Below are 24,480 nucleotides of genomic sequence, written 5' to 3' on the forward strand. Positions count from 1 at the left end.
TCGGCGGATCCCCCAACCCCACCCGCCACCACCCGCCCACCGCCACACGCTTCCCTCCAATACCACAACCAGACCAGACACGCGGGAAAATACCCCGCCCACCCCTCCCCTCCCGTCCCCGTCCCGCGGCCGCGGCGTGGACGCACGTGCCACCGCCACCCGGGGGCCGCGCCGCTGGCGCGCGGGGCCCGGCGGCTGCTGCCAGTCTGCCACCTTCCCCCACTACCGTGCACCGTGCCGCCATGCCAAATTGCCATCCGCGGCCTTGCCGGTGCGTTGCGCCCGCTCACTCCATGCCCGCCCCGTGACGCCGTGTTCCCTGCCCTGCTGTCGCCTTCTTTTAGTTCCTTTCACCTCGACCACCCGCCCCGCCACCGCCATTGCCGCCCCGCGGCACTGGAGGCGCGCGCCAGCGGTGCGCGGCGCCCCAAGCCTTCCCCCTCCCTCCTGCTGCGGTGGCTGCCCCTGGCTGGCACCGCCGACGGCGATTCGCGCGACCGGGCGAGGCGATCCCTTGGTGTTATTTTAACGCCTCCTTCCTGGCCTGCCTCTGGTTTCCGCCGCTGCCCGCCGGTGACGCCTCCCCTTGCTGCGTTCCCGCGGGGGGCGCTGCACGCTTCGGCTTCTCAGATCCCGAGGGCGGATCCGATCGCCGGCTGCCTAAAAGGTACGATCTGCATGCTATCGCACAGCATCTGCAGCCTGTAGGCGATGTCATCGTTTCCTTTTAACAACGAGGCAGCGAATTAACGATGCTGCCGGACTGATTGCAAGAGGGATCATGTGGATTGTATTCTTGGCTGTGCTTTTGGCATTTATTGTTAGTTTATTATGTTCTGCCTGATTGCCTGAAGCCCTGAACATGCCTTGGTCTAGCCTCGGCCTGGTATGGTCTGGGCATCAGGGGAGCTACAGACTGGTTATTGTTCACTTCATTTGTGGGCTAGCCTAACCTATCAAATTCACGGAGCTGACGTTGCTTGTGTTTTCTTCTGCTAGATTTGTGTAGACAACCGGGAGAGGGCAGGCCATGGGCGTCGAGGCAAAGCAGGATGCTCTGTGCAGTATCAAGAAAACTCTAAGGTGTGCTGTCAGAACGACCTGGAGATGCGCATCTGAAAATTGGGCTCTGTTCGGTCTATTGCTACTGCCCTACCTTCTGTACAAGTATTCACCGGGTTTCTTCGCTTTCCTTCTCTCCAATTCTCCTGTCATTATATGCACGGCCCTTCTCCTTGGTGTACTGCTAAACTATGGGGGTGCACATCGTCCGGAGATCCGTGAAGATGTAGATCTTAAAGCAGACCAGAGATTTTCAGTGCCTGCTATGAAGGAGGACATAATCAGGGAGGCAAGTGTTGGCAGAAGAGACAGTAACAAGTGTATCGATCTGGACGAAAATGTTCCTCTTCTGAAGGGACATGATCAACGAGATGAGAGAGTTGAAGCTGCAGGTGGTAGACCCGTGAAAGTTCTAACTTGTTATGCAGAGAAAGAGTCCAAAGATGCATGTTTGAGCAAGGATAATGGCAATGAGTATGCCAACTTGTTCGAGGATGTGCATCGCAGTAGAGTTGATGGGAAAGAAGCAACCTTAGGTGTATATTCTTCAAGTGAGAATGTTAGGGAAGATGCTGAAATGGTGGCAAGTCCAAACTATGAAGGGAGAGTATGTACAGATTCACAAAGTGGTGAGGTGGTAGATGTTTCAGAACACAAGATTGTTGATGGAGCAGCAGGTAAATGCAGATGGGGTCGTGCTTTTTCTGTACGTCGGAGGAAGAAGCTTGCTGATATAAAGGTAGAGGCTATTAATTCTGTTGTGGACAATCAATTAGATCATTCTCTATGCTCACCACTCACTGGAGTTGGCAACCATGATAGTTCACCAGGTTTTGACCCCGATAATGCTGAGAGGCAATCTCCTGGTGTTTCTATGACCGACACTGGTGCCGTGCTCAATGAGACCGAACCTCTTTTGGGTGCTGATTGCTCTCATCCTCATCGCATCACTAATGATGAGTTGGATAATCATTCCATCGTCACCCCTCATGATTCTCTAGTTGAAAGTGATAGCAATGATGTGACTGAGAATAGCAAGGCCAAAGATGATGGTGAGAAGGATGCTCGGCCTGAGTCTGCACTTCTGTGGACAGCTGACGACGAGAAGAATGTCATGGATCTTGGGTACTCCGAGGTGGAGCGTTTCCGTAGGTTGGAGAGTATGATGGTGAGGAGAAAATCAAGGAAAAGCATAACATTTGATCCTGACAGCATGGATGATGCGGAAATTCCTGGCTCGGCACCTCCTATTCTGCATCCACAAAAGAGCCCCTTCGATTTCCTTTCTGAACAATCGACTGAAACTGGTGTCCCTGCACGTCACGATCTGGAGCCCCAGGAACCCATGGCGGTTTCGCATCAAGACACCCTCTTCACAAGGCACGAAAGCTTCAACTGTGCCAGACCGCCTTTGAGACATGGCTCCAGATTCAAGCCATGCTTTGGTCTGGAGGAGTTCAACTCTGAGGAAGCAGGCGCAAGCAGTTTCCAGAGGCAGTTCAGCGACAGGAGCGTGTCGAGATTGAGCGCCGTCTCCGAATGCGACACGGTCTCGTCGATCGGCGATCCGGAGCACAACGACCTCATAAGGAACTACATCCGCGGCGTGCGCGAATCGCCTAGCCTGCCAAGCCAGGACAGCGATCTTGTGCACGCTGGGAATGAGTGCTCGGAGGGGGTCAGCTTTGTGGACAGTGAAACTGTGAGTGCTGTCATCTGCTGAATGGATACGAGGAGGCATTGGAGTCTTGGGGAACGTTACACTGGAACAAAGCCACAATGTGACTGAAGATCGGAGGAGCTTTGCCGTAGCCCTTGCTCACGACGCATACAAATTTCGTGCGTGTCTTCGCTCGTCTGACAGGGTTTGCATTCTTCCTGTACATTTGCACAGTTGAGAACACAGTGTGTAATAGCGTGTAAAGATGAGGTGCTAGAGTGCTGAATACTTGCACCCAGCACTACTTGATTGTGTTTACTTGTACTTTCCTTTTTCAGTTCTGAATTACCTGGGCCTGCACTGCCGGCAGTTTTCCAGGGACCAGTTCCAGCTCTTGTCTTGTGTGAGGATTCTTTTCCCAAGCTGGATTGGAAGCATAGCGTGATGCCAACGAAAAAGGCTATAGCCATTTCAGTAGCTTCCGCATCAGTTTCCAGCCGCTGCACACACACACACACGTGCTGTAGATGCCAAAAGCTTTCCCTGAACAAGTCACGCGGTTGAAGGAGGAACAGTGAGGTATAGAACCCCAGGAGGACCGAACCATTGGCGGAACCCGTGCTTATAGGGTGTGTTTGGTTGCTTGCGCTAGTCTAGCCAGGCTTATGATCCAAGCCAGGGCAGTTTAAGCCTGTCTTTAGCAATACAACATGTCGTTGTTTGGTTTACTGCTATGAATAAACTTGTACTAGCTAGCTCATATTTGGTTGGTTGGCTTTCAGTGGTACAATATTCTTGCACAAGGTGAGGGTGGAGTTACCCCCAGCCCATCGCCTCCCCCTCGAAGGGGTTCCCGAGCTCCTCGCCGGCCGCGGTGGTGAACACATGGTCCTCCGGACCTCAATCGACCTTTCATGCTCAAATCGATGTTTGCTCCACCCGAATCCAAGTCACGCACGGTGAAATCGAGTTCCACGGCAGCCACCGCCGTGTGGGCGAGCTCCGGCAGTGTGCAGGGGAGCTGCAGCATGGAAGAAGCTCTGAGGGGAGGCACCGCGGGCTTGAACGGCTGCTGATGCTGCTGCTAGAGCGGCGCGGCGAGGTGCCACCGCGCGCAAGCCAGCACCGCCGGCCGCGTCGAGTTGTGCGGAGGCGAACACCGCCGGCGTGCGAGGCAGCACGGCCGGCCGCGCGGGTGCAAGAGCCTCTGGTCGCGTCAAGAAGCTGTGCGGCCATGCTCCGTCGGCGGCTCCGAGCCAGCCGCGCGTGCGAGCTCGGCTTTGCTGCAGGGGAGTGCCGCCGGCCGCGTGGCCAAGCTCCGCCGGCCGCGCGGGGCCGCAGCACGCGGACGAGCGCCGCTGACCGAGGATGAGCTCCGCCTGCTGCAAGGAGTGCCGATAGCCGCGCCGAGCCAGCCGCGCTGGTGAGCTCCTCCGGCGGCGGGGAGCGCTCCCTCCATAGCGAGTGGCTACCGACGGTGAGAAGATTCAGTTCACCAACCGAGGCCCACCAAACTTTGGCCAGCCGGGGCGCAATGCAGGCTGCATTGCTGGGACTGGAAACGCAGGCTGCGTTTCTGATAGTGCAGGCCGTACAGGCCAAAATGCACATCTAGAGCCTGGCTAAGGAAACACAGACCTGCACTATGGAAGTCTGGTTAGACTCTTGTGCAACTTACCAATCACACCCATACACAGAACACAGGTTGCGTTGCGTGCGTGCCGGTCCGGCGAGATTCATGCCTGATTTGACCGATGGCTGGCCCAGTTTCACGATCAGATTGGCCTTTCTTTTGGGATAAGCTCAATAGCTTCCGCCGCCGGGCGCTCGCGTCTTTGGCGTTTTGTCGCAGTGCACGAGACTCGTGTCACCCGTGACCCATGACATGAAGGTCCTAAAGAAACCTCTGGGTTTTGGTGTGGTCATTGGTCCCAGCCTCCCAGGCTTCTAGTAGCAGCGACGGACCGATTGGATGATCAGGGTTTCAGAGATAAGAGGATGGCGTCAGCCGCGATATTGTTGTCGTCAAAAATAGTATTAGGGTCAAGTTACTACTAAGTGTTTCTCTATCAGCTTTGTTCTTTTTTTAAAAAAAGAAAATAGATAAAGATTGCACGACTAGCACACGGTAAAACGGAAAATCAAAGTAGGAATCTCGAGTGAGCACCAGCCGGTACGGGGTGACCGCAGGCCGCTGCCGGGCTGCTGGATCAGCCCGTCTGTCGAGGCACCAATCAGCCGGCAGGCCGAAGGCACAAGGAGAGACGAGCAGACGACACACGGGTCACCCCGCCAAACCCCTGTATTGCACGATCCCCGCCGTCGCTTCGCGGGGCACCGAGACGCCGTGGAATCGGAATTACACACGCCGAGCCACTAGCCACACATGCCGCTGCTGCCGGTTTGGTTTGCTCCCAAGCCCGAGAACCAACGTGGGAAGCCGCGGCGGAGTTGGGCAGCGGCGCTGGCGACTGGCGTCTTTCGGCGGCACCGCAACAGCAGCAGGGCGTGAGGTTGTGATCATGCGAACCCTGTCGTCGTCACGCTGGCGAACGGGATTAAGCTTCGTCTGGATATACTTGTAGGATCCTCTAATCCGTTCAGGTGACTCGAAAGAAATGAAAGAATCCAAGGGCAAAGGCAGGTTAAGCTGACCACAGCGGAGGGAGCAAGAGCAAATTTGCTCCCTCCTCGTTTCTCACGCCCTCTCTGCCTACAGTGCCAAACAGTACATCTACAGTGTCAAACAGTATATTTGCTCCTTCATTTCCTCCTTCCACTGTGGACGGTCTTACCCTACCCTGCCGCCAGACCAAGGACGTGGGGCCGGGATGTCATGGACGCTATTCACAAATATCTCCGGCTCTGGGACCCACAGCCCCAGCAGGTCCTGCCGCCCTGGCCCTGCAGACTCCTGCCGGCTGTACTGGTGTGTTTAGATCTTACTCCCAAAACGTAAATATCATTTCTCGAGTCAAATAATTTCAATTTTAAATAAATTTATACAAAATAGTACTAATATATATATATTACAACATAAGTATTTTTAGATTAATTATGTAATATATTTCTATACTACATTAATTTAAAGACACAAATGTTTGTATTTTTTTTATAAATTTAGGCAAAATTAAAAGTGTTTGACTTCTCGGAAAGCGAGATTTACAGTCTTTTTGGGACGGATGGAATATAATTTTTTGTCTAATCATAGTTTAATTAGACTTAAAAAATTTGTCTCGCAATTATATTCAGTGTTATGGAATAAGTTTTGTTAGTTATCCATATTTAATATTTCTATTTAGTTGTTAAACGTTCGAAGTTATTGTAGCGCTGAAAATATTTTGAGGTCTAAACACACCCTGCAGTAGAAATTTGAACTTGAATCGGACCCATCTCAATTTGGCCAGACAAGGGCACCAACCCCGGCTTCAATGCGGCAGTGGACGGAAAACCTTCACCACCTGTCGTCACGCGGCCCCACTTGCAGGGACTCCCCCATCGCGGATCACCGGCGGACCGACCTGACCTCATCAGGTCATCATCAGAGTCGCCAGCAAAGAGAAAAAAATGGCCACTGAACAGTGAGCACATGCTGACGGGAGCAGGGCCGCCGGCACCGCGAGTCCGCGAGTCCCCCGACACGACATTTTTTTTCCACCCAAAAGTTTGGCAGCTTGGACCGATCGGCGACCGATCGATACATCCGAAGCCGACCACCGCCGGATAGCGCGCGGTGCCCGGTGGCGGCGGAAACGGTCAGCCAGCTTTCACCGTCCGGACATGCAAGCTTGCCTTGCCGAGGGCACTCGCAGCTTGCACCAGTTTGCATCGCGTCGCGTGGTGACGTGGTGTTGCCACTTGAGAGAGGAGGGGGAACTAGGAAGATCGCGGCCCAGCATGGCAGCACTGCGGATTTTGTTTTCTTTTCGGAGAACCAGCTGCTCGATCGGTGGATTCCATGCGGCAGCAGACTGGTTGCGGTGCCGTTTCTATTGGCCTTGTTTGGCAACGCTAGGATTCTAGCGCGCACAAATCCCGAAAAAAGAATTTCGCATGCATGAAGTACTAAATGAAGTCTATTTGCAAAACTTTTTTAGGGATGGGTGTAACTTTTCGCGACAAATCTAATGACGGTAATTAATCGATGATTTGCTACAGTGGTGCTACAGTAACCATCTTCTAATCGCGCGGTCAAAGGCCTCATTAAATTCTTCAGGGTCACTAGCGCGGGGGTTCTGAAGTTGATTTTGTAAACTGACTTTGTTTGACACTGTAATTAACAGTCAAAGCGGCACTATTCACTAGCGCTAGAATCCCAGCGCGCATCCAAACAAGGCCATTAGCCTACTGACAGCTAGCATGACTGGAAGCGGTCGGTCTTTATTTTTTAATGCAGGTAAATCAGACGGATCAAAGGAAGACGACACATCTATGTGTTAGCCTGATCCCAGCTGCTCGTCACCGGCTCGGTAGATCTTTTGGGAGCCAGGCACCCCTGGTGGGCCCTCCCCGGCAGATTTTGTTCGTGCCGCCACGCGAGCTAGCGCACAAGCCGCGAATCGCCGGTCGAAAACGACCCGCCGTGGCCGGCAGGCGGCAGCGACGCGCTGGCCTGGCCGCGTGCGCCCGCGCCGCGCCGCGCCGTGGCGTGGCGTTCGCGCAGAGGAGAGGAGAGGAGCCTCATATCCGGGTGGGGGCATCCGCCATGTCGGCCTCTCGCGACCAAGCCGCCACGCCATGCCGATGCTCCTCCTCCCGAGTCTCCTCTCGTTCCCTCTCGCGTTTCCTTGTCTTTTTTTTCTTCTTCTTTGAGTGGTCGGGATGCTCCAGTTGAGGACGACGGCTGCTGGGATTTATTTTATTGCTCGTGAAAAGTTTTCTAACCTCCGTCGCGGCGTCAGCCGTGGGAGATGGGGGATGGAATTAGCATCCGATTCGCGTTTCGGTTTCGCTGATGGAATTGCCCCTGAGGCTGCTTAGCGTTCTGAATTGAGGTTATGCGTGTTGCTTGGATTGCTCAGGTCAGGTGATACTCTTTTATGTCCGAGACAGCAACCTTTTATGATTAGCGCACACCACACTATACTAGTAGTCTCACTGCAGAGGGAGACTGGTCTTTTAGGATGGAATGAGTAGTTCTTGAGGAGAACGTGCTGCTTTAAGCTGGACTGACTGTTGTCCTCCTGCTCTCGAATACGAAATTATTAGGATTTTTTGAAACTGAAATTATTAGGATTTAATAAACGCACTATACTAGTAGTGGATTAGGGGGGGAAAGGACACTGTCCTGCAGAGTTTAACCCCATCACGGTTCCGCCGCTGACGTGGACGGACGGCACGGAGCCGTTAGTTACTTAACGGCGGCACCACCTCTCCGAGCCCAATATTAAAGCCGCGGCGGACGGTGAGAGAGAGAAGGGAAAGCACTCGCCACTCGCGTCGCAGCACTTCCTCTGCATCTCTCTCTCTCTCTCTCTCTCTCTCTCTAGAAAAAATTGAAAAGAGAAGGGAAAAATCCCCAACTCCTCGCCCCATAAACCCTAATCTCGTCGGATTCGCACCACAAGCCTCCCAAATCGAAGCCCTCCGGTGGTCCAGCCGCCTGCGGGAGCTGAGCCGTGCTCGGTTTGGTGGAAAATTCCGGGGTTTTCTGCGCTCGGTGCCGCCATTTCTCCGGGCTGTTCCTCCGAGGGCAGCGGCTCCCCGGCTCGGGTTCTCCGGTGCTCGCCGGCGCCGGATCCGGACGTGTCCCGGCGAGAGGTCGGGTTTCGCGTGGGGTCGGTTCAGCTTCGAGCTCGATTTGCCCGCTTGAGTTGGGTCGCGGCTGCCGTGGCGGTGATTGAGGTATACCATTCTCGGATTTGCTTGCTGCGATTCTTGATTCGAGGTCTTTCTTACGGTACTTATGATGCATGTGGCCATGTGGGTTTGATTAACCACTTGCCATTTTTGTTTGCTCGCTCGCCCCTGTTCTTACCGCCGATGTTCCCCTTCTGTTCAGGTAGTCGCGTCGATTTTGGGGGCGCGAAGGTTTCGTTGCGAGGCAGCAGCGTTTCTTGGTAATCCTTGGGTCTTTCTGCCGTGCGATGCACCCCAAGGCTCGAATCCACGCGGACCCGGTGCTGGAGGTCGACCAGTTCGACTGCCTGCCGGATTCGCTCGTCCTGCTCATCCTGAACAAGGTGGAGGACGTGCGGTCGCTGGGCCGGTGCTCCGCCGTCTCGAAGCGGTTCTGCGGGCTTGTCTCCCTCGTCCACGACGTGTATGTCAAGATCGACCGCGTCGTGGCGGTCGACGGCGACGCCGAGGACACGCTCAACCTGTCCTCGCCCAAGCCTCGGAACATCTTCTCGCACTTCCTGAAGCTGATGCTCTTCACAATCATCAAGCCGTTCCACAGCATGCGCAACCCGAATGGCAATGGGAGGCCACTGTTCGCTCAGCTCTCACAGCACTCGCCAGCCCAGGTGCTCCGGAACTTCACGCACATCCGGAATCTTCGGGTTGAGCTCCCCTCTGGGGATGTGGGTACCGAGGAGGGAGTGCTCCTGAAATGGCGGGCAGAGTATGGGAGTACACTTCAGAGCTGTGTGATTCTGGGCGGTACCCGGGTTGATCGCAGGCCTGTTGGTGGAGAGCATGAACCATCTTTGGAGGATAATGGAAGCATGCCAGAGTCTTTCTATACCAATGGTGGGCTGAAACTCCGTGTCGTCTGGACAATCAGCTCTCTGATTGCGGCATCAACGAGACACTATCTTCTCCGGTCAATTATCAAGGACCATCCCACACTTACAAGCCTGGTACTAACCGACGCCGATGGCCAAGGCACATTATGCATGGGGGCGGAACAGCTGAAGGAGTTCAGAGAGAACCAGTTATCAGCCTCAGCATGCTCCAACAGGACTCAGGTCCCAGCCTGCAACATGAAGCTCAAGTACGCCCCATATCTCGAGCTGCCTGGTGGTATAGCTTTGCAAGGTGCTACGTTGGTGGCTATCAAGCCATCGACCGAGGGAAGCAATGGAGGCCATACCAGCCGTAAGGAAACTGATGCTTTCATCTCTGGAGCATTTGATGGGCCATTCAAGGTAGCTGTGAAGGCACTGACGAAGAGACGTACTTACCTTCTGGAGATGAATGGCTTCTAGGTATCCGCAGTTTTCATATCTAGCTTGGTGGTGCTAGGCATGGCACCTTTAGTTGACCTTTCCATCTGTGTAATATCCAAGATGGCGCCATCTCTAGATTTCTAGATGGTGCTTATCTGCTGTTTTAGCTCTTTGTACAGTGGTGACATTTGGCTCTATGAAAATCACATGAAGTTAGTGTATCTCTTTTTTGCTCACCATTCTGCATCCTGATGCCATGTTTGATACTGTAATGTATACTTCTGTCGACTCTTTCCAGTGAAACAGCCTTGTGTTTCTCTTCTTGTTGCCCTACCATGTGTACAACTGCATGTATAAAATATTTCTGTACATTTTGCTGCTCGTCCAGTATTTGTTGGTGGTCTGGTGGAAGTTGAAAGTAGCCTTGAAAGAGAAGGGAGAGCCAGATTATGCCTGCAGGTACATGACATTCATTTTGGGATTGTGAAATGAAAAAGACCGATCTGATACTGACCGATTCATGCAGGAGGACAACTTCCGCTCGGTTTAGATTCCCACGCTTCTTCGAATGTTTTTAATGCATAGTCATTGCAGGCTACAGTTGTGAGATGCTTTCCTGAAGTTGACTTCACTAATGGTTGTCTATCCTACTGCTTGGCAAAAGAACCTGCAATTCCAAATTAGTTATCATTGGTCAATGATCTCTACCATCAATTTCAATGATACGTTGAAGACTTCATAACAAAAAAAAATCAATTTGTTAATATCATTCCCATGTGATTTGGATCATGATCTAGATCATTAAAGCGCATTGGTAATTTGGTAATGGAGTTTCTGATGGTGTCCACTTCTCATATCCATTCTTATAACACTTCTTTCAGATCTTTGAAAGGGTAACACATAAGCTTGGCCCCAAAAGAAATCCCTCTGCACTACTAGTATTAGTATTTAGCTGCCATGAGTACTTTTTTTTTCAAGCTATAGTTATTGAAGAGTTTGGAAAATATTTGGATAGTGCCTAAGTTTTGACGTTTGTATTCCTTGAAAACAAAATGGTTGTATATTCACGCGTAAACTTCATATCAAGTTGCGGATATCACTAATACTGGTTGACATGTATGGATTAAGAGATATTATATTTTAATATAAACTGAACAACTGGCGCATGATATTATGGTTAAAATGTTGCTCAGTTTCTATTATTGCGATCATGAAGTTACCTTTGGCATAAAAAGAGTTGTGTAGCTACTTTGCTGCTACGGTGCTACCAATCTACCATCTTGTCTCTTCTTTAGAATGTTCTTCCTGCAAATCTGTGAGCTTCCAGAAAAACTGCCCACCAGCTGGGACTGGTTTTGTTAGCCTGATTGCATGATTTCGTTTTGTAGGGTAACCCACCTCAAGAAAGGGCTTCCAAAGGTTTCTCTTCTCAGAATGCAGTGGTGACTTCAAGAAGCACTAACCTAAAAGACACAACCTTAATTGCTCATCTGTCACTTGGTAAGGCAGTGAGGAATTTAACGGGCACAATTTTTGGCAGATTAAGTTGGTTTTACTCTACAGAGGAACCATCTGTGGAGTTGAGTAGTGATGCCACTTGCAGTGAAATCCGTACTGGATGATGATATCAGTTGACCCACATAATGAAGGCGCATGTGCAGATCAGTCATTGAGAAAATAAGTCTGACAAGTAATCAACACCATCCATCTCTGAAGCTGCTTTTATTTGCTCTTATCCATTCAGCTCTTCAGATCGAAATATGATCGGATCAAAGCACATTTGTGCAAATCAAATCAAATCGGATCAGCATCAGTATCTTATTCATCTTACCCTGAGGTGGAGTCTCGAAAACGATGGAGAATGCTTCTCACGAACCCCAAAAAAAAAAGACAATGGAGAATGTACTATATCAAGATCGTAAGTCAACCCCTTAGTTGACTAGAGAAGCAATCCCTCATCTATGATGAGTTTTTGCAAGCAACAACTGTTCAGTTCATTGCGAAGATCACAAGTTGGAAAATACCATAAATGTCGCGCTAACAATAGAATGAATGCACTATTCATTAAATTTAAACTATAGGATAATCACTAACCAGAATATATCATACATGTTTGTTGGCGAGCTCATATGGAAAACAAAATGAAAAAAAAGGTAATCGTGCAAGGCCGTTAGGGGAAAGCAATATAAATATATAATCAAATGGAATCAATCTAGTTCGTCCTGAAAAGCAGCAGCAACCAGCGAACAAAGTTAGATGTGCGACACCATGAGTAAAGCTGTTTCCTTCAACAGACTTTCACGAGAAACATTCTGTGCGATCTATGATCTATCCACCACAAAATTACCCCACTTCCCAGTTTCAGACCATTCAAGGACAGTCAAAGATGATAGACATCAAAGCACTTATCCAAGATCAGGCTATTCCTTGTATTTTTTTACAGGTAACATCTGATCAGCGAACGTGCAATAAAATCAGTTTGTTGGGCTTGCAACCTCTGCAACGTAAGTGGCTTCTCGTAGTCCCTCCTTACATGCCACCGAACTTGGAAACGATGAGGGCCAGCATAAGGGCGATGTTGATCATCTATACTTGCCTAGCTCCATTTTCTTCTTGAGTGCCTTCTGTCCATGGTATATGAATGAATCGATGATGCCAGAGACAGTGAACACGCCTGAGGATCACGCAGACCAAAATTAGTTAGTTGCATTCATATAATGTGTAACACACCAAAAATCTTAAAGCTATTTATACATAACTGCAATTCATTGTGAATGCGAAAATCCAGTTCCACAAAACCTCATCTTTAGTGTGTATTACAGCCAAAATCTCAGCTTAAACTATTTTATCAGGGATTTATGCAGAACCGCTACAGATGATAACTGTGGGCAGTTAATTCCACAAAAGGTTTGCCAAAAGTACTATCTAAGAATTACTGTAAAGCTTCATTTATGTTGGAGTGAAGACTGAAAAGGTAGCAATCTTTCGACAAGTGATACTAGAGTTCATAATAAAACAAAACAGAATTAACTAGTTCGTGCATAAACTAGAGTTGATGATCATACCTCCCACAATAGCACAGAGATTCGTCAGATAGTGGAGTAGGGATCTATTTTCTTCTGTGAATATCACCTACAAACAACAGGCAGTTCAGTTTTATAGGGTCACCGACCTGAAGAACTTAAGTGAGTATCTTTCAATCTGAGAAGACTACAAAAATACTAAGCAGACTAATTAAAACATTTCAGAATCAATTATTACAATCATAGGTTTGCTTGTACATTGCTCATGTGAATATTAGGATTCCTGATGGTCATGCACAAGTATGTCTGGAAATTTTGAAGTATGGCCTGCAACTTCACATGCATGCAACTTATAAAATAGAAAAGTGGGTAAAGAAAGCTATTGCCTTTAGCATTGTCCCAGGTGTAATTGGATAATAACAGAAAGCACAAATTGTACATAAATGTGAAGTTATTATGCACAGCTGCAAACAGGCGAAAAATTGGAACTAACAGACTAAAAGCGGGGAAAAAAAAGGCAAAGCCAAGGAAGAACGATGCAAGCATAAAAATGCTTATGCTATACAGAAAACCGTATATGCATCTTTATCCTCTCCATTGTTACCTTTATGGGTGAGAAATCATAGAAGAAAAATACACCAGGTTGGGGTTTTGGACGAATATTTCCATCACTGAAGTGCTCCGTCACCGAGAACTGGGAATGAAAGTAACAGCAAGATATTTATTGTTTGAGGGGATAAAAGGAACTATATAATCATTCAATTAATTCCACAAACCTGGTTTGAATGAATTTTGTGCCCTCTTATATCAGTGTATATTGTAGGGACAACCTGGGTACGAAATTCATAAGTTTTTTATGCAACGATGGCCAGTAAATGCTTTGACCAAGAGCAGCATTTAGTCGTTGAACTAGAACAAACATGGATGAAGACTCACTTTTATGAAATACTGGTATGTCCCGTCTGATGCTGGCTGTGTCCATTGAGCACTGTGTTCATAAATCGTGAAGTGGATAAGAAAACGAAATTTCCAAGAAAAAAAAACATATTTAGGATAACAGGAATTCTTGGGAAAAAAATAACACCATTTTGTGCTGAAAGAGCTAAATGTAAATACGTACCCATCAAGTGGATTAACCACCCCAGGGAATTCTGTCCCAAAGGACAGTTTGTTTATTTTGTGAGTGATCTGGTAAAGTTACAAGCTAAGGTATTAGAAACACTGAATGAAAACACCAAAAAATAAGGGGGGCAAACATTCACGTGATCGACTTACGTTGAAACCTCCTTCAAGTAACGATAGCTCCGGCACATCTATGTTTGATTCATAAAATCCTTTTCCTGGGGCAAAGTGGAAATTTCCAGCAACCTTACTGACATCTATAAAGCCGTGGACATTGCAGCCTTCACCTTGCTGAGTTTTAACTCTTTCAACAAAATCCTCTCTTGTGCACTATAACAATCACAAACACCATTGAATCTGAGGAATAAAGAAAGTGTGCAGGAAAGCTTAAAAGCACAAAAGGTAGTTGCTTGCTAATTAGAAACCAACACATGACGTATACAATTCTAAGGTTCATTCTGAACTAGAGTATCAGGCAAATGACATCAAACAATTAGTTCAGGTATGCAAAATGTCATTGTAGGCACCAATTTCTGTTATTCAAGGCAGGTGATGAGTCAAGGAACAAAAAATAGGCAAGGGACATCGTGGAGATGGTGATTTCTTAAGCAGTGCACTAATTGAGCACTGCACAGTTGATAAAGTAAGATTCTCCCAAAGAAAAGCTGTATGTAAAACTACAGATGCCTGGTAATATAGTTGCTATACCTGGTCAATTAGGTCAGGATTTGTAAGGGCCCATCCTTTCTTCTTATATGCCTCCCTGACTTCTTCGCAAGAATTACAGCATTGCTCATCTGACTGAACTCCAAATAGATGCAAACAAAACAATGTTAAAAGGTAAGAAAACAAAATATGGATAAGGAATGCTGAAATAGAAGTTACAATCAAATAAAATGGCGCAAAGAAACAAAATTTACAAAAAGGTGCACATACCTCCTCAGCACCATAACATGTGCCACAATATTGTTCACCTTTGTCAAGCCTTCCTCCATGCTTTTGCAACGGTCTCTCGATCTATACAAAGATTTAATCAAGGATATGCATGAAATAGCTAAACACACAATGAAGCCACATGAAATAGCTAAGCGCACAATGAAATAGCTATAAGCCCACAATCTGACAGGTGTATCAATTGGTTGGCTCAACTTTTGAAAGAAAGGGTAGAAATTGTACTCATACTTCCATCAACCACAATTGCTACAATAGTCACAGAAACATGCACATACAGTATTCATTGCCTGACCAGGGCACTCAAGTCCTATGTTTCTGCAAGTCTGAAACAGACATCACTAACCTTTGTTCCACCAATGCCTTCTTTTCTTGCTTCAATAACATTACCGTGTGAATCTAATCTTCTTTTCTCAATATCATGCCTCTGCAGGGAAAAGAACAATGGAGCCATTATATGTAAGATCAACAAATAAATTAAAAGATCATCACATAGTAAGATGACTTCAGAACATACAATATCATGATGCTGCTCTCCACTAATATCCGTCGTATCAACGCTGAGGAGAGTGCAAGGAATGCTTGGAAAACTAATATCAAACTGCAAAACAGAGCTAGTATTACAAAAGATAGTAATAACTAACAATTGTCAGGCACACACTACACTCATAGTTCTTAAAGCGTTAAGGCGAGGCACGGCGAGCGACCCCGTCTGCAAGGCGAGGCGACGCCTAGGCGAGCAAGGCGACGCCTAGGCGAGCAAGGCGACGCCTTACCCATATGCCACAGGGAGGAAATGAAAAGAAATAGGAAATAAAAAGAGTAAAAAAGGCAAAGAAGAGGGCCCAGCCCAACAGTTAGGCCCAGCCCAACAATATCATCTCCACGACTCCACCCTCCAAAACCCTCGAGCTCCTCATCCGCCCGACGCCGCCGCCGGTCCGCTTGCTGCTCCGGCACTCTGCCCTCTCAGCTCTCCCTCTCCCTTCGCGCCGCCGGCCCGCCGTCGCTCCTCCGCCCGACGCCGCCGCCGGTCCGCCCTTGCTGCTCCGCCAGACGCCGCCGCTGGCCCCGCGCGACAACACTACCGGACCCGCGCGCCGTCACCAGGCCCTCGCGCCGCCGAAGCTCGTCGGCGCTCCCTCTCCCACCTTCCTCACCATGCTCAGGTAGGCCACCACCCCCTCCCTCTTGTTCCCCTTCCCCCGCAGATCGTCGAAATCCTTCCCCTCCTCTTCCTCTCCCTCCTCCCTCACCCTCCCTCTCAGTTTGCTTCTCTTTTGACATGGCGTCGGCGGACGCCTTGGATTTTTGAGCGCCTGGACGACTAGGCGTCGCCTAGGCGACGCCTTAAGAACCATGACTACACTACACTACAATGTATGTGTATGTCTATTTAAAATAGAAACAACTGATAACCTGTACATCTAATCTAATTGCCAACCGTATCAAAAAAATAATAATCTAATTGCCAATTGGTACAAAAGAAGTACTAACATTTACTCGTAGCCTTTCTCCTCTTGATGTGTCAACCACTAACTTAGTCTCTGTTGCTGAATAAAAATATGACCCTACGATAATATGATGCAAGCAGAAAAGTCATTAGTAGCTGCTTCACTCTGCATATTTAAGCAAAAGATGTAACATAACAACATTTCCTTAAAAATAATGGTATGTTAGTAAGAGGAACAACATCAGCAGTACATATATTTCAGATGTGGCAACAAGTTGATGTTAAGTTTCTCAAAGAGCCATAAAAATGTGTGGGTGGGTAGATTTGGGGGTGGGGGGGGGGGGGATTGAGCACAAAATGGCCCATGGATTTCCTGACAGGTCGCTAAAATTTGGCAAAGACACGTAAACTACAAGGCATAATAGCCAAATTACATCAGTGCTACTGCTAGGCATAAGCCTTACTTGGGCCATTTTGGTTTGGACAAACACCAAGCAAGGTAACATGTCTTTATTTTAGGATGATGAGCGTATTCCTCAATTTTATTGTCATTTTGGCCTAAACTTTGCAGCTTTGCCAGAACAATATTATGCCCCAAGACACAGTGATAAATTAGCTAGCACTTTGAGGGAAACACTAGCCAAAAAAATTGTTTCGGGTAAAATGTCACACACAGACAGATGCCATCACAACACTAACCCTTGTTTTTTCTTTTTGAAGAAAATCACTGACCCTTGTTGATACCCACGAAAGGCAAAACGTGAAACAGGTACTGCTGCCTCAGGGTCACAAAAAGGTGTTGCGAGTCGGTGACAGTCCAAACATGCAGACTAAAAATAGAACCTTTCTCTCCACTAGAGTTTACTGAGACACAAATAGTAACTGCAAAGCAGAGCAAACCCTCAGAATCTAATTGCTTGCACGCGTGATTTTGAACACGAAAAGAAATATAAACCCAAAGCTCATACGTCAGCACATAAATCCAGGTGTCAACAAGGAAATTTAGAGTATTGTCCCCCACCAAACTGGCACAACCGCAGGAACGAAACCGAAAGCCACTGAAAATCCAACCTTTAGCACCTCAATGTATTCCAATTACACATTAGGATCTGTGGCAATGCTCAAATGTAATTTCTGTCTACCAAAACTGGGATACCACCCACCAAAAGCAGTAGAGCTAAAGCCCAAAAGGCCGCTTTCATCTAGAAGTGCATGCGCACGCTCGGAAGCTTCTCGAAATCAAACCTATTTTCTCCCAACACAATCATCACGAGCGTCATTGAAACTGAATCTTACCCAAAATCAGAAGACATGCGATCCGCCCAAACAAAACACGCCTCAGAATTCAACTTTTCTTTTTGTAAAAGAAAAAAGGTTGTAATCCGATTTTTTTTTTTTTTGAAAAGCTGTAATCAGAATTCCACAACCATGCCGGGCCATGAAGCCATGAAACAAACTCGGAGCAGCGCCGGCCGCGGAAGGGGCACTTACTGGTCTCGGAGATGAAGAGCAGCAGCATGACGACGGCGGCGACGAGCGTGACGACGCCGCCGGAAAGCGTCCGCTTGTAGAAGTCCTCGTTCACCTTGGGGTACGCGTCCAGCCGCTTGAGCTTCTGCAGGAACGACTCCATCTCCCCTAATCTCTCCAACTCCACCCGCCGCCGCCGGCGCAGGACGGCAGCGCGCTCGCGCTAGCTCTGGAACGGTGGAACCCTAGCTCGCCCCCGCGCCCCTGATCCGAGCTCCCGAGAGCAGCAGCAGGCAGCCCGGCCCGTGCAAACCGCGGCGACGCGGGGGGCTTTGACCGCCGCGATTCCGCTCGATGCCGCCGGGGTCGGGCTCGGGTCCGGCCGGTCAATAGATTTGATTACGGGCGGTAATGGTGGGATTTAGGACAATATCCTCGCACGCGCGCCACGCGGCGGGACGGGATTGGCCGGCGGCAGCGGGAATGCGTTGGTCTCCGCCGACGTGGCAGGCCCGGTTCAGTTGGGAGGCTGGTGGGGGGACGGGTTTCGGAGGAAACTGGGAATTCCTGCTGGCACACGGGATTAACAGGTGGTGGTTTTGTTTGTTGGAATTTTCTTAAAACAAATCTTTGCTTTGGGTGTTGAAGAAATTCAAAATTATGCCGTTTTTTCACTTGAATATGACAAATCATATTCATGTTTGGTTTTTTGGGACTCCGGGTGAGAGATTTTGGTTGGTTGGTGCGCTAACCAGGCTCCCGCAACAGTTTGCGGCGTGCTAGGTGTGGACCTGTCATCTGTGGATCTGTGCCGGGCTGCTAGAAGGTTCGGAAAGGTCAGCTCCCGACCTCCCGTTGACGGTGCAGTCCACAGCGCGTCAAAAAGCGTACAATTTTTTTCCAACGCAAAGAGCACCTTGGAAGCTGATCTAATCTGCGCGACGACGGTTCTGACCTGTTCTCGCGTCGGCGGCATGTGCTCATTCATGTGCCAGCTTCAAAAGCGTGTGGCTCCAATGGTAGGTCCAGCATCAGGAGAAAGCATTTTTGCTTACAGGACACATCATTGCCCAGATGCTGGTATGTAGCATTCCGTACACGTCGTAGCGAAAGATATGGTAACGACACAACGGGCAGCAGGTGGAACAATGTTGGCACAAAAGAAAAGGATGCGCGGAGATAACTATGACACGTCGCCTTCACAAGATGCAAAACCAAACCAGACGATCAAGGAATCATACCAAGTTTACTGGGCAACGCAACCACAGCCAACCAGCGTTACCCAGCAATATCACATATACGTTACCCGCTTCGATGAGACAACGGAATAATTATGACGATCTCATCAAACAAAACCATAGATATGCCATACATAACAACCATATGAGGTATGTATGCAAGATCAACTCATCATAAGACTAAAGACAAACAAGAAACGGCCATTGGCCTGGCAAGGTCTGAGCCCTATATCTCATCTCAACTAGGGATAGGCAAAGCTCGCTCCTCTTCTTTGCTCACTGGGCGCCAGGGGTGGTGCTGATGATGTCCGAGTCACCTGAAGCACAAAAGAGTTAGCAGTTGTTTGTTTACAGATAGGCACTCCAAGTCACCTGAATAAGGTGGCAATTCAAGGGAAACAAACCTGGGTCAATGATACTGAGGCAGCACACTCTGTAGTACTTGCCGCAGGCAGTGCCGAGATCAACATTGTCTGGAAAACAGAAGGGCAGTGACATGTGTAAATACACATAATACCAATCATCATGGAATAGTCTAGTGGGGGGAGAGAACTTGAAAAATATTGTCCAGAAAGAATGACAATGATCTTACTTCCATGGAAATGATGCACGCTAACTTTGGCAAGCATGGCATAGTATTCGATCTCAGACTTCCTAAGCGGAGGGCAGTTGTTCGCAAGGATGATCAGCTTCCCTGAACGAAGACAAATACGACTGTTAGATAAAAAGAACATGAACTAGACAACCGGCACTAGAACCTAGTTCAAGTCCGCCGAGATGTCAAAACAATATTGTTTGCAAAATAGTACAAGAGAAGTGAGTAATAGTTAAGCAGGCAAATCAGAAGGGTTCCAGGTGTCACTTTTGCAGCTGATAGCTTCAAACTAAAGATCCCATTAAACAACATCATTCAACAACAATATGTTTTAAAAAAGTATGAACTCCAATGAAGTAGAGATCACAGAAACTACATTCAAAACATCACATCTAAATGGATCGACCCTATATTAAATTTATATTTTGCATACCAAGCTAATCCCATCACTCGAACATAAAAGAACCGCATAGTACAGTCCATGGAGATGAGGGAAACACCACCAAGAATGAAATAAATAAATATTCCAACATCCAATTGTCTTCCATATTTAGTAGAAATCATGGAAGCTTTAATCAAGAGGCTGGAATCGTTCTAGGGCGCTGCATTCATCTCAAAGGCACCGCAAAGTTAAGCCAAAGAGCCAAACTCCAGTCCCAGTTGTAAGCTATGGAACAAAACAGACCATGTTTATACAATGGTTACACCCTGCTAGAAAAATCATTGATATATCAAAAAAACAATCAAAGATCACTTTTCAGACATAATCAAACCACTTGAAACAACCAACTAGAATAAGAAAATAACCCCAACGATAAGTCAAATATTTCAACCCCGATATGTTCTCCAGATAAGAAGAAATAAAGAGAACTATTAATCAAAAGGTTGGCATTGTTCTAGGGTACTGCATTCATCTCTAAGGCAGGTACAAGGAAGCCAAAGAGCCAAACTTCAGTCCCATCCTACACTTCAAAAATACAAAACCTGAAGACCTACAATGAATGGAACAAGTGGGCAATGTGACTCGAGAACTTGTAAACCTACTAAACATTTAACTACCTACAAATAATTGTGAAGGAAGGGCATGCAGATTTCTTTACTACAGAGGAAAAAACTAGAGCATAAACAAATTCCATAACAAATTTGGTAGGAAGCAAACAGCAGCTGACATTCCTAAACCATGCACCACCTTAACAGATTGCTAAACACATCACAAAACGATTTCACACGAATATAAGCTAATCTATTCCAAATTAAACTTGAAATTCAACAGGAGGACTCCTAGGGTTCAGATGTTCACACGCCTACAAATCCATACAGGCCCCGTTTGGTTCACGCTACGCTACGCTATGCTACGGGAGAATATTCTATGTATGAAGCAGTAAATGAAGTCAATTTGCAAAACCTTTTCAGGGATGTGTGTAACTTTTCGCGACGAATCTAATGACAGTAATTAATAGATAATTGGCTACAGTGATGCTACAGTACTATTTTCTAATCGCGCGATTAAACAAGATTCTTCAGGGTTCCTAGCGCGGGGTTCTGAAGTTAGTTTTGTACACTGACTTTATTTGACACTTTAATTAGCAGTCAAAGTGTCATTATTCACTAGCACAGCGAAAACCAAACGGGGCCACAGCTGCCGCGGAGACTACGGTGCCATTCCGATGGAACAAATGGAGAGCTATGCTCAGAAAAGAAATGGGATCGATACCCTTGGAGTTGCGCAGCGTCTTGAGGACGGTCTTGTAGCCGAGCGTGTACTTGCCGCTCTTCATCACCAGCTGCAGCTTGTTGTTGATGCTCTCCGTGCTCTTCTTCTGCACAGATCGAAAACCATCAGGAAAACAACAACACGGACGAAAACACTGACCGCGAAATGGGAGGAATAGTGCACGAGAAGATCGGTTAGGGTTCGTACCGACTTCTTCGTGGGAGCCATCGGATCGAGCGGCCGCGGGCGGCGACAACCGAGGGCGGCGGCGCGAAGGGTGGCGGCGAGCGGCGGCGGCGCGAATGGGCGGCTCGTTAGGGTTTAGCATCAGAGGGAGTATATAATGGGCGGCCCCGTAGGCCGAAATTACAGAGTTGTCCCTGGGCCTGGATAGAGTTGGACCTTGCTGGGTTTCGTCAAGCCCAAAATTTCTAGATGGGCCTATACGTCCAACATTTTGTAAGGCGGGGTGGGGGTGTCATATCCTGGTTAGCTTATGGGCTCGCCTCCAGTCGGAAAACCCTAACCTGAGCACCTACCCCGCTGCCGCCGCCGCTGCCGCCGACGGGTCGCCTCCTGCTCCGCGGTGAATACATTGCTGAAGATGGGGAAAGGGGGGAAGGAGAAGGAGAAGAAGTCGCTGGACATCCTCGCGGGGTCCGACGAGGACTCCGACAGCGGCGGCGAGGACCTCTCGAAGATCCAGATCAACGAGGAGTACGCTCGCCGCTTCGAGCACAACAAGCGGCGGGAGGCACTGCAGCGCTACGAGGAGCTCAAGAAGAAGGGCCTCGCCCCCGCGTCTGATGACGAAAGCGACGACAACGAGGAGTCGTCCGAAGAGGAGGAGGACGAGGACGCCATCGCCTCGCGCCGCGTCGACCGACGCGTGTTCGAGGTGATCCGCCGCATCCGCAGCGGCGACCCCCGCATCCTCGACAAAGACGCCAAGGTTTACTCCTCGGAGGAGGAGGGCAAAGAGGAGAAGAAAGAAGAGCCCAAGCAGAAAAAGAAGGCTAAGAAGGAGAAGCCTCTATACCTCAAGGACGTCAACGCCCGACACCTGCTCGAGGAGGGCCCTGAGTTCACAGCTCAGACCAGCCGGAGTAGCAGGTACGATAGGATCGCCTACGATGAGCAGCAGAAGAAGGGTCTGCAGGCTTTCCTTGAGGCAGAGAAGGAGGTTTTAGGTGATGACGACGACGACGATGATTTGTTCCATGAGAAGCCGAAGGCTGGAGCAGGCGCCGATGACGAGGAGGATGAAGAGGAAAATGAGACGAAGGAGCTAGCTGGTGAGGTTTTTGGGAAGGATGAGGAGCTGGACGAGAACGAGAGGTTCTTGAAGGAATTTTTCCTTAAGAGGCCATACCTCGAGTCAGGGAAGGAGAAGAAGTCCTATCTGGATGATATGCAGGAATTGTCGGACGTAGAAGAGATCAATGAACAGGAAATATACGAGCATGTTTACAATTTCCGGCATGAGGAGGCTGAAGCATCAGGGGCAGTGGTGGCAGACCGGGTAATGGGGCATTCAAGGGTTGTTGAAGGGTCTGTGAGGAAGAAGGAGAGCAGCAGGAAGCAGCAGCGGAAGAGCAAGGAGGAGAGGATAGCCCGAGCTAAGCAAGAGCAAGCTGAGGAGTTGAAGCATCTCAAGAATCTGAAGAAGAAAGAGATTGCAGAGAAGCTTGAGAGGATCCGGATGATTGCCGGGATTGAAGGCGATGCTGCATGTAAGCTTGGTGCTGATGACCTGGAGGAGGATTTTGATCCAGAGGATTATGACAAGAAAATGCAAGAGATGTTTGATGACTGTTATTATGAGGCTGATGATGTTGATCCTGAGTTTGGAAGTGACGAGGAGATGGATTTGGAGAAGCCAGATTTTGACAAGGAGGATGAATTACTTGGGCTTCCTAAAGGCTGGGCTAGTGAAAAAGATAAAGAAGAGTCTAGTGCCACAGATGGGAAAGCTACAAAAGGGAAGATCTCTCTCAAGGACAAGGTCGAGCTTGAGAAAGAGATGGAAGAGTACTACAAGTTGGACTATGAGGACACTATTGGAGATCTGAAGACTCGATTCAAGTATAAGAAGGTTAATCCTAACAGTTTTGGTCTGAGTACCTACGACATATTGGCATCTGATGACATGGATCTGAACCAGTATGTTTCCATGAAGAAGCTAGCTCCTTACAGGGAGAGTGAATGGAAGGTAACACATCATAAGAAGTTGAGCAAGGACTTGATCCTTGGAGGCCAGAAGAAAGAAGGGAAGAAGGACAAATCTGGCAAGAAATCTAAGTCTGCTGAAGGTGGCTCTAGTTCTTCAAAACCAGAGAAAGACAAGCTGCCAATTGAACAAGAGTCAACTGATGACAAGAAAAAGTCTACCAGAAGCAGCAGAAGGAAGCGCCGTAATGAGGATCTGAAGATACCCAGTGGTCGTCTAGAGGCATATGGAAAGATAAATTCAAAGCGTCACAAGAGCCATTGAGCTTTGGAGATTCATCAAAGTACATCTAGGGAATTTTGCTTTTCTTTTTATGCATTTTGGAAGGGCTGAAATCTTATTTGAGAGGCTTTGCTTCTTCTTTGGGAGTTGCAAACCAGTGTCGTCCTAGTAGAATTATTTCTCTGAATTTTGCAGACAGTGTTGTGCACCTCCTTTTGTGAACCATATAGTTTAATTGCCTTGAAGTTTGCTGCAACTACATTTTGTGTTACCTTTTTTTTGTCTCGATACATTTTGTGTTAGCTAATTTTCTTGAATTATCAAACAATCCTGGTGATCAATTGGCAGATGAACTAATGTATGCCTATTGCACTTGCCCCTACTATTGTTGGTATTATTGTCAATTAGCATAGTGCCCGTGCGTTGCTATGGGTGATAAAAAAAATGTTAAATTCATTCACAAAAGATTCATACGAGATCTGCAAACGAAGTAAGAAAATGACATCAAGCACTAGAGAAAAATAACGTCGTTAAAAGTGGACTTCATCAAAATGTCATCCAGCAAATGATTTTGCTAGTATACTATTATGAAACTGGGATCTCCTGATATAATGCATTTTCTCTCTTT

General features: G+C 48.1%; 5 protein-coding genes across 5 annotated transcripts; 3 read left to right on the forward strand and 2 right to left on the reverse strand.

Annotated features, from left to right (window-relative positions):
- The first annotated feature begins 220 nt into the window (after nucleotides 1-220).
- On the forward strand, nucleotides 221-3,112 carry LOC120698301. The gene is made up of 2 exons (XM_039981837.1): nucleotides 221-667; nucleotides 1,000-3,112. Exon 2 carries the CDS (start codon nucleotides 1,031-1,033, stop codon nucleotides 2,783-2,785), a length of 1,755 nt encoding a protein of 584 aa, XP_039837771.1. The 5' UTR covers nucleotides 221-667; nucleotides 1,000-1,030; the 3' UTR covers nucleotides 2,786-3,112.
- Nucleotides 3,113-8,132: 5,020 nt separating this feature from the next.
- LOC120698302 (F-box protein At4g18380-like) lies at nucleotides 8,133-10,154 on the forward strand. Its single transcript, XM_039981838.1, has 2 exons — nucleotides 8,133-8,566; nucleotides 8,724-10,154. Exon 2 carries the CDS (start codon nucleotides 8,809-8,811, stop codon nucleotides 9,871-9,873), a length of 1,065 nt encoding a protein of 354 aa, XP_039837772.1. The 5' UTR covers nucleotides 8,133-8,566; nucleotides 8,724-8,808; the 3' UTR covers nucleotides 9,874-10,154.
- A 1,850-nt stretch (nucleotides 10,155-12,004) lies between these two features.
- LOC120698303 (endoplasmic reticulum-Golgi intermediate compartment protein 3-like) lies at nucleotides 12,005-18,251 on the reverse strand. Its single transcript, XM_039981839.1, has 13 exons — nucleotides 17,875-18,251; nucleotides 16,428-16,501; nucleotides 15,448-15,531; nucleotides 15,277-15,357; nucleotides 14,916-14,996; nucleotides 14,688-14,780; nucleotides 14,133-14,309; nucleotides 13,978-14,045; nucleotides 13,794-13,845; nucleotides 13,634-13,687; nucleotides 13,462-13,551; nucleotides 12,900-12,966; nucleotides 12,005-12,508 (listed from the first exon to the last, which is right to left on the reverse strand). Exons 1-13 carry the CDS (start codon nucleotides 18,014-18,016, stop codon nucleotides 12,417-12,419), a joined length of 1,155 nt encoding a protein of 384 aa, XP_039837773.1. The 5' UTR covers nucleotides 18,017-18,251; the 3' UTR covers nucleotides 12,005-12,416.
- An 834-nt stretch (nucleotides 18,252-19,085) lies between these two features.
- LOC120698305 (60S ribosomal protein L30-like) lies at nucleotides 19,086-21,767 on the reverse strand. The gene is made up of 5 exons (XM_039981841.1): nucleotides 21,608-21,767; nucleotides 21,401-21,506; nucleotides 19,684-19,785; nucleotides 19,496-19,564; nucleotides 19,086-19,408 (listed from the first exon to the last, which is right to left on the reverse strand). The coding sequence occupies exons 1-5, from the start codon at nucleotides 21,626-21,628 to the stop codon at nucleotides 19,368-19,370; spliced, it is 339 nt and encodes a 112-aa protein (XP_039837775.1). The 5' UTR covers nucleotides 21,629-21,767; the 3' UTR covers nucleotides 19,086-19,367.
- Nucleotides 21,768-21,896: 129 nt separating this feature from the next.
- LOC120698304 (protein kri1-like) lies at nucleotides 21,897-24,125 on the forward strand. The gene has a single exon (XM_039981840.1). The coding sequence runs from the start codon at nucleotides 22,005-22,007 to the stop codon at nucleotides 23,892-23,894; it is 1,890 nt and encodes a 629-aa protein (XP_039837774.1). The 5' UTR covers nucleotides 21,897-22,004; the 3' UTR covers nucleotides 23,895-24,125.
- The last annotated feature ends 355 nt before the right edge of the window (nucleotides 24,126-24,480 follow it).

This window comes from Panicum virgatum, chromosome 3K (genome assembly GCF_016808335.1).
Source record: "Panicum virgatum strain AP13 chromosome 3K, P.virgatum_v5, whole genome shotgun sequence".
Classification (NCBI taxonomy): Eukaryota; Viridiplantae; Streptophyta; class Magnoliopsida; order Poales; family Poaceae; genus Panicum; species Panicum virgatum.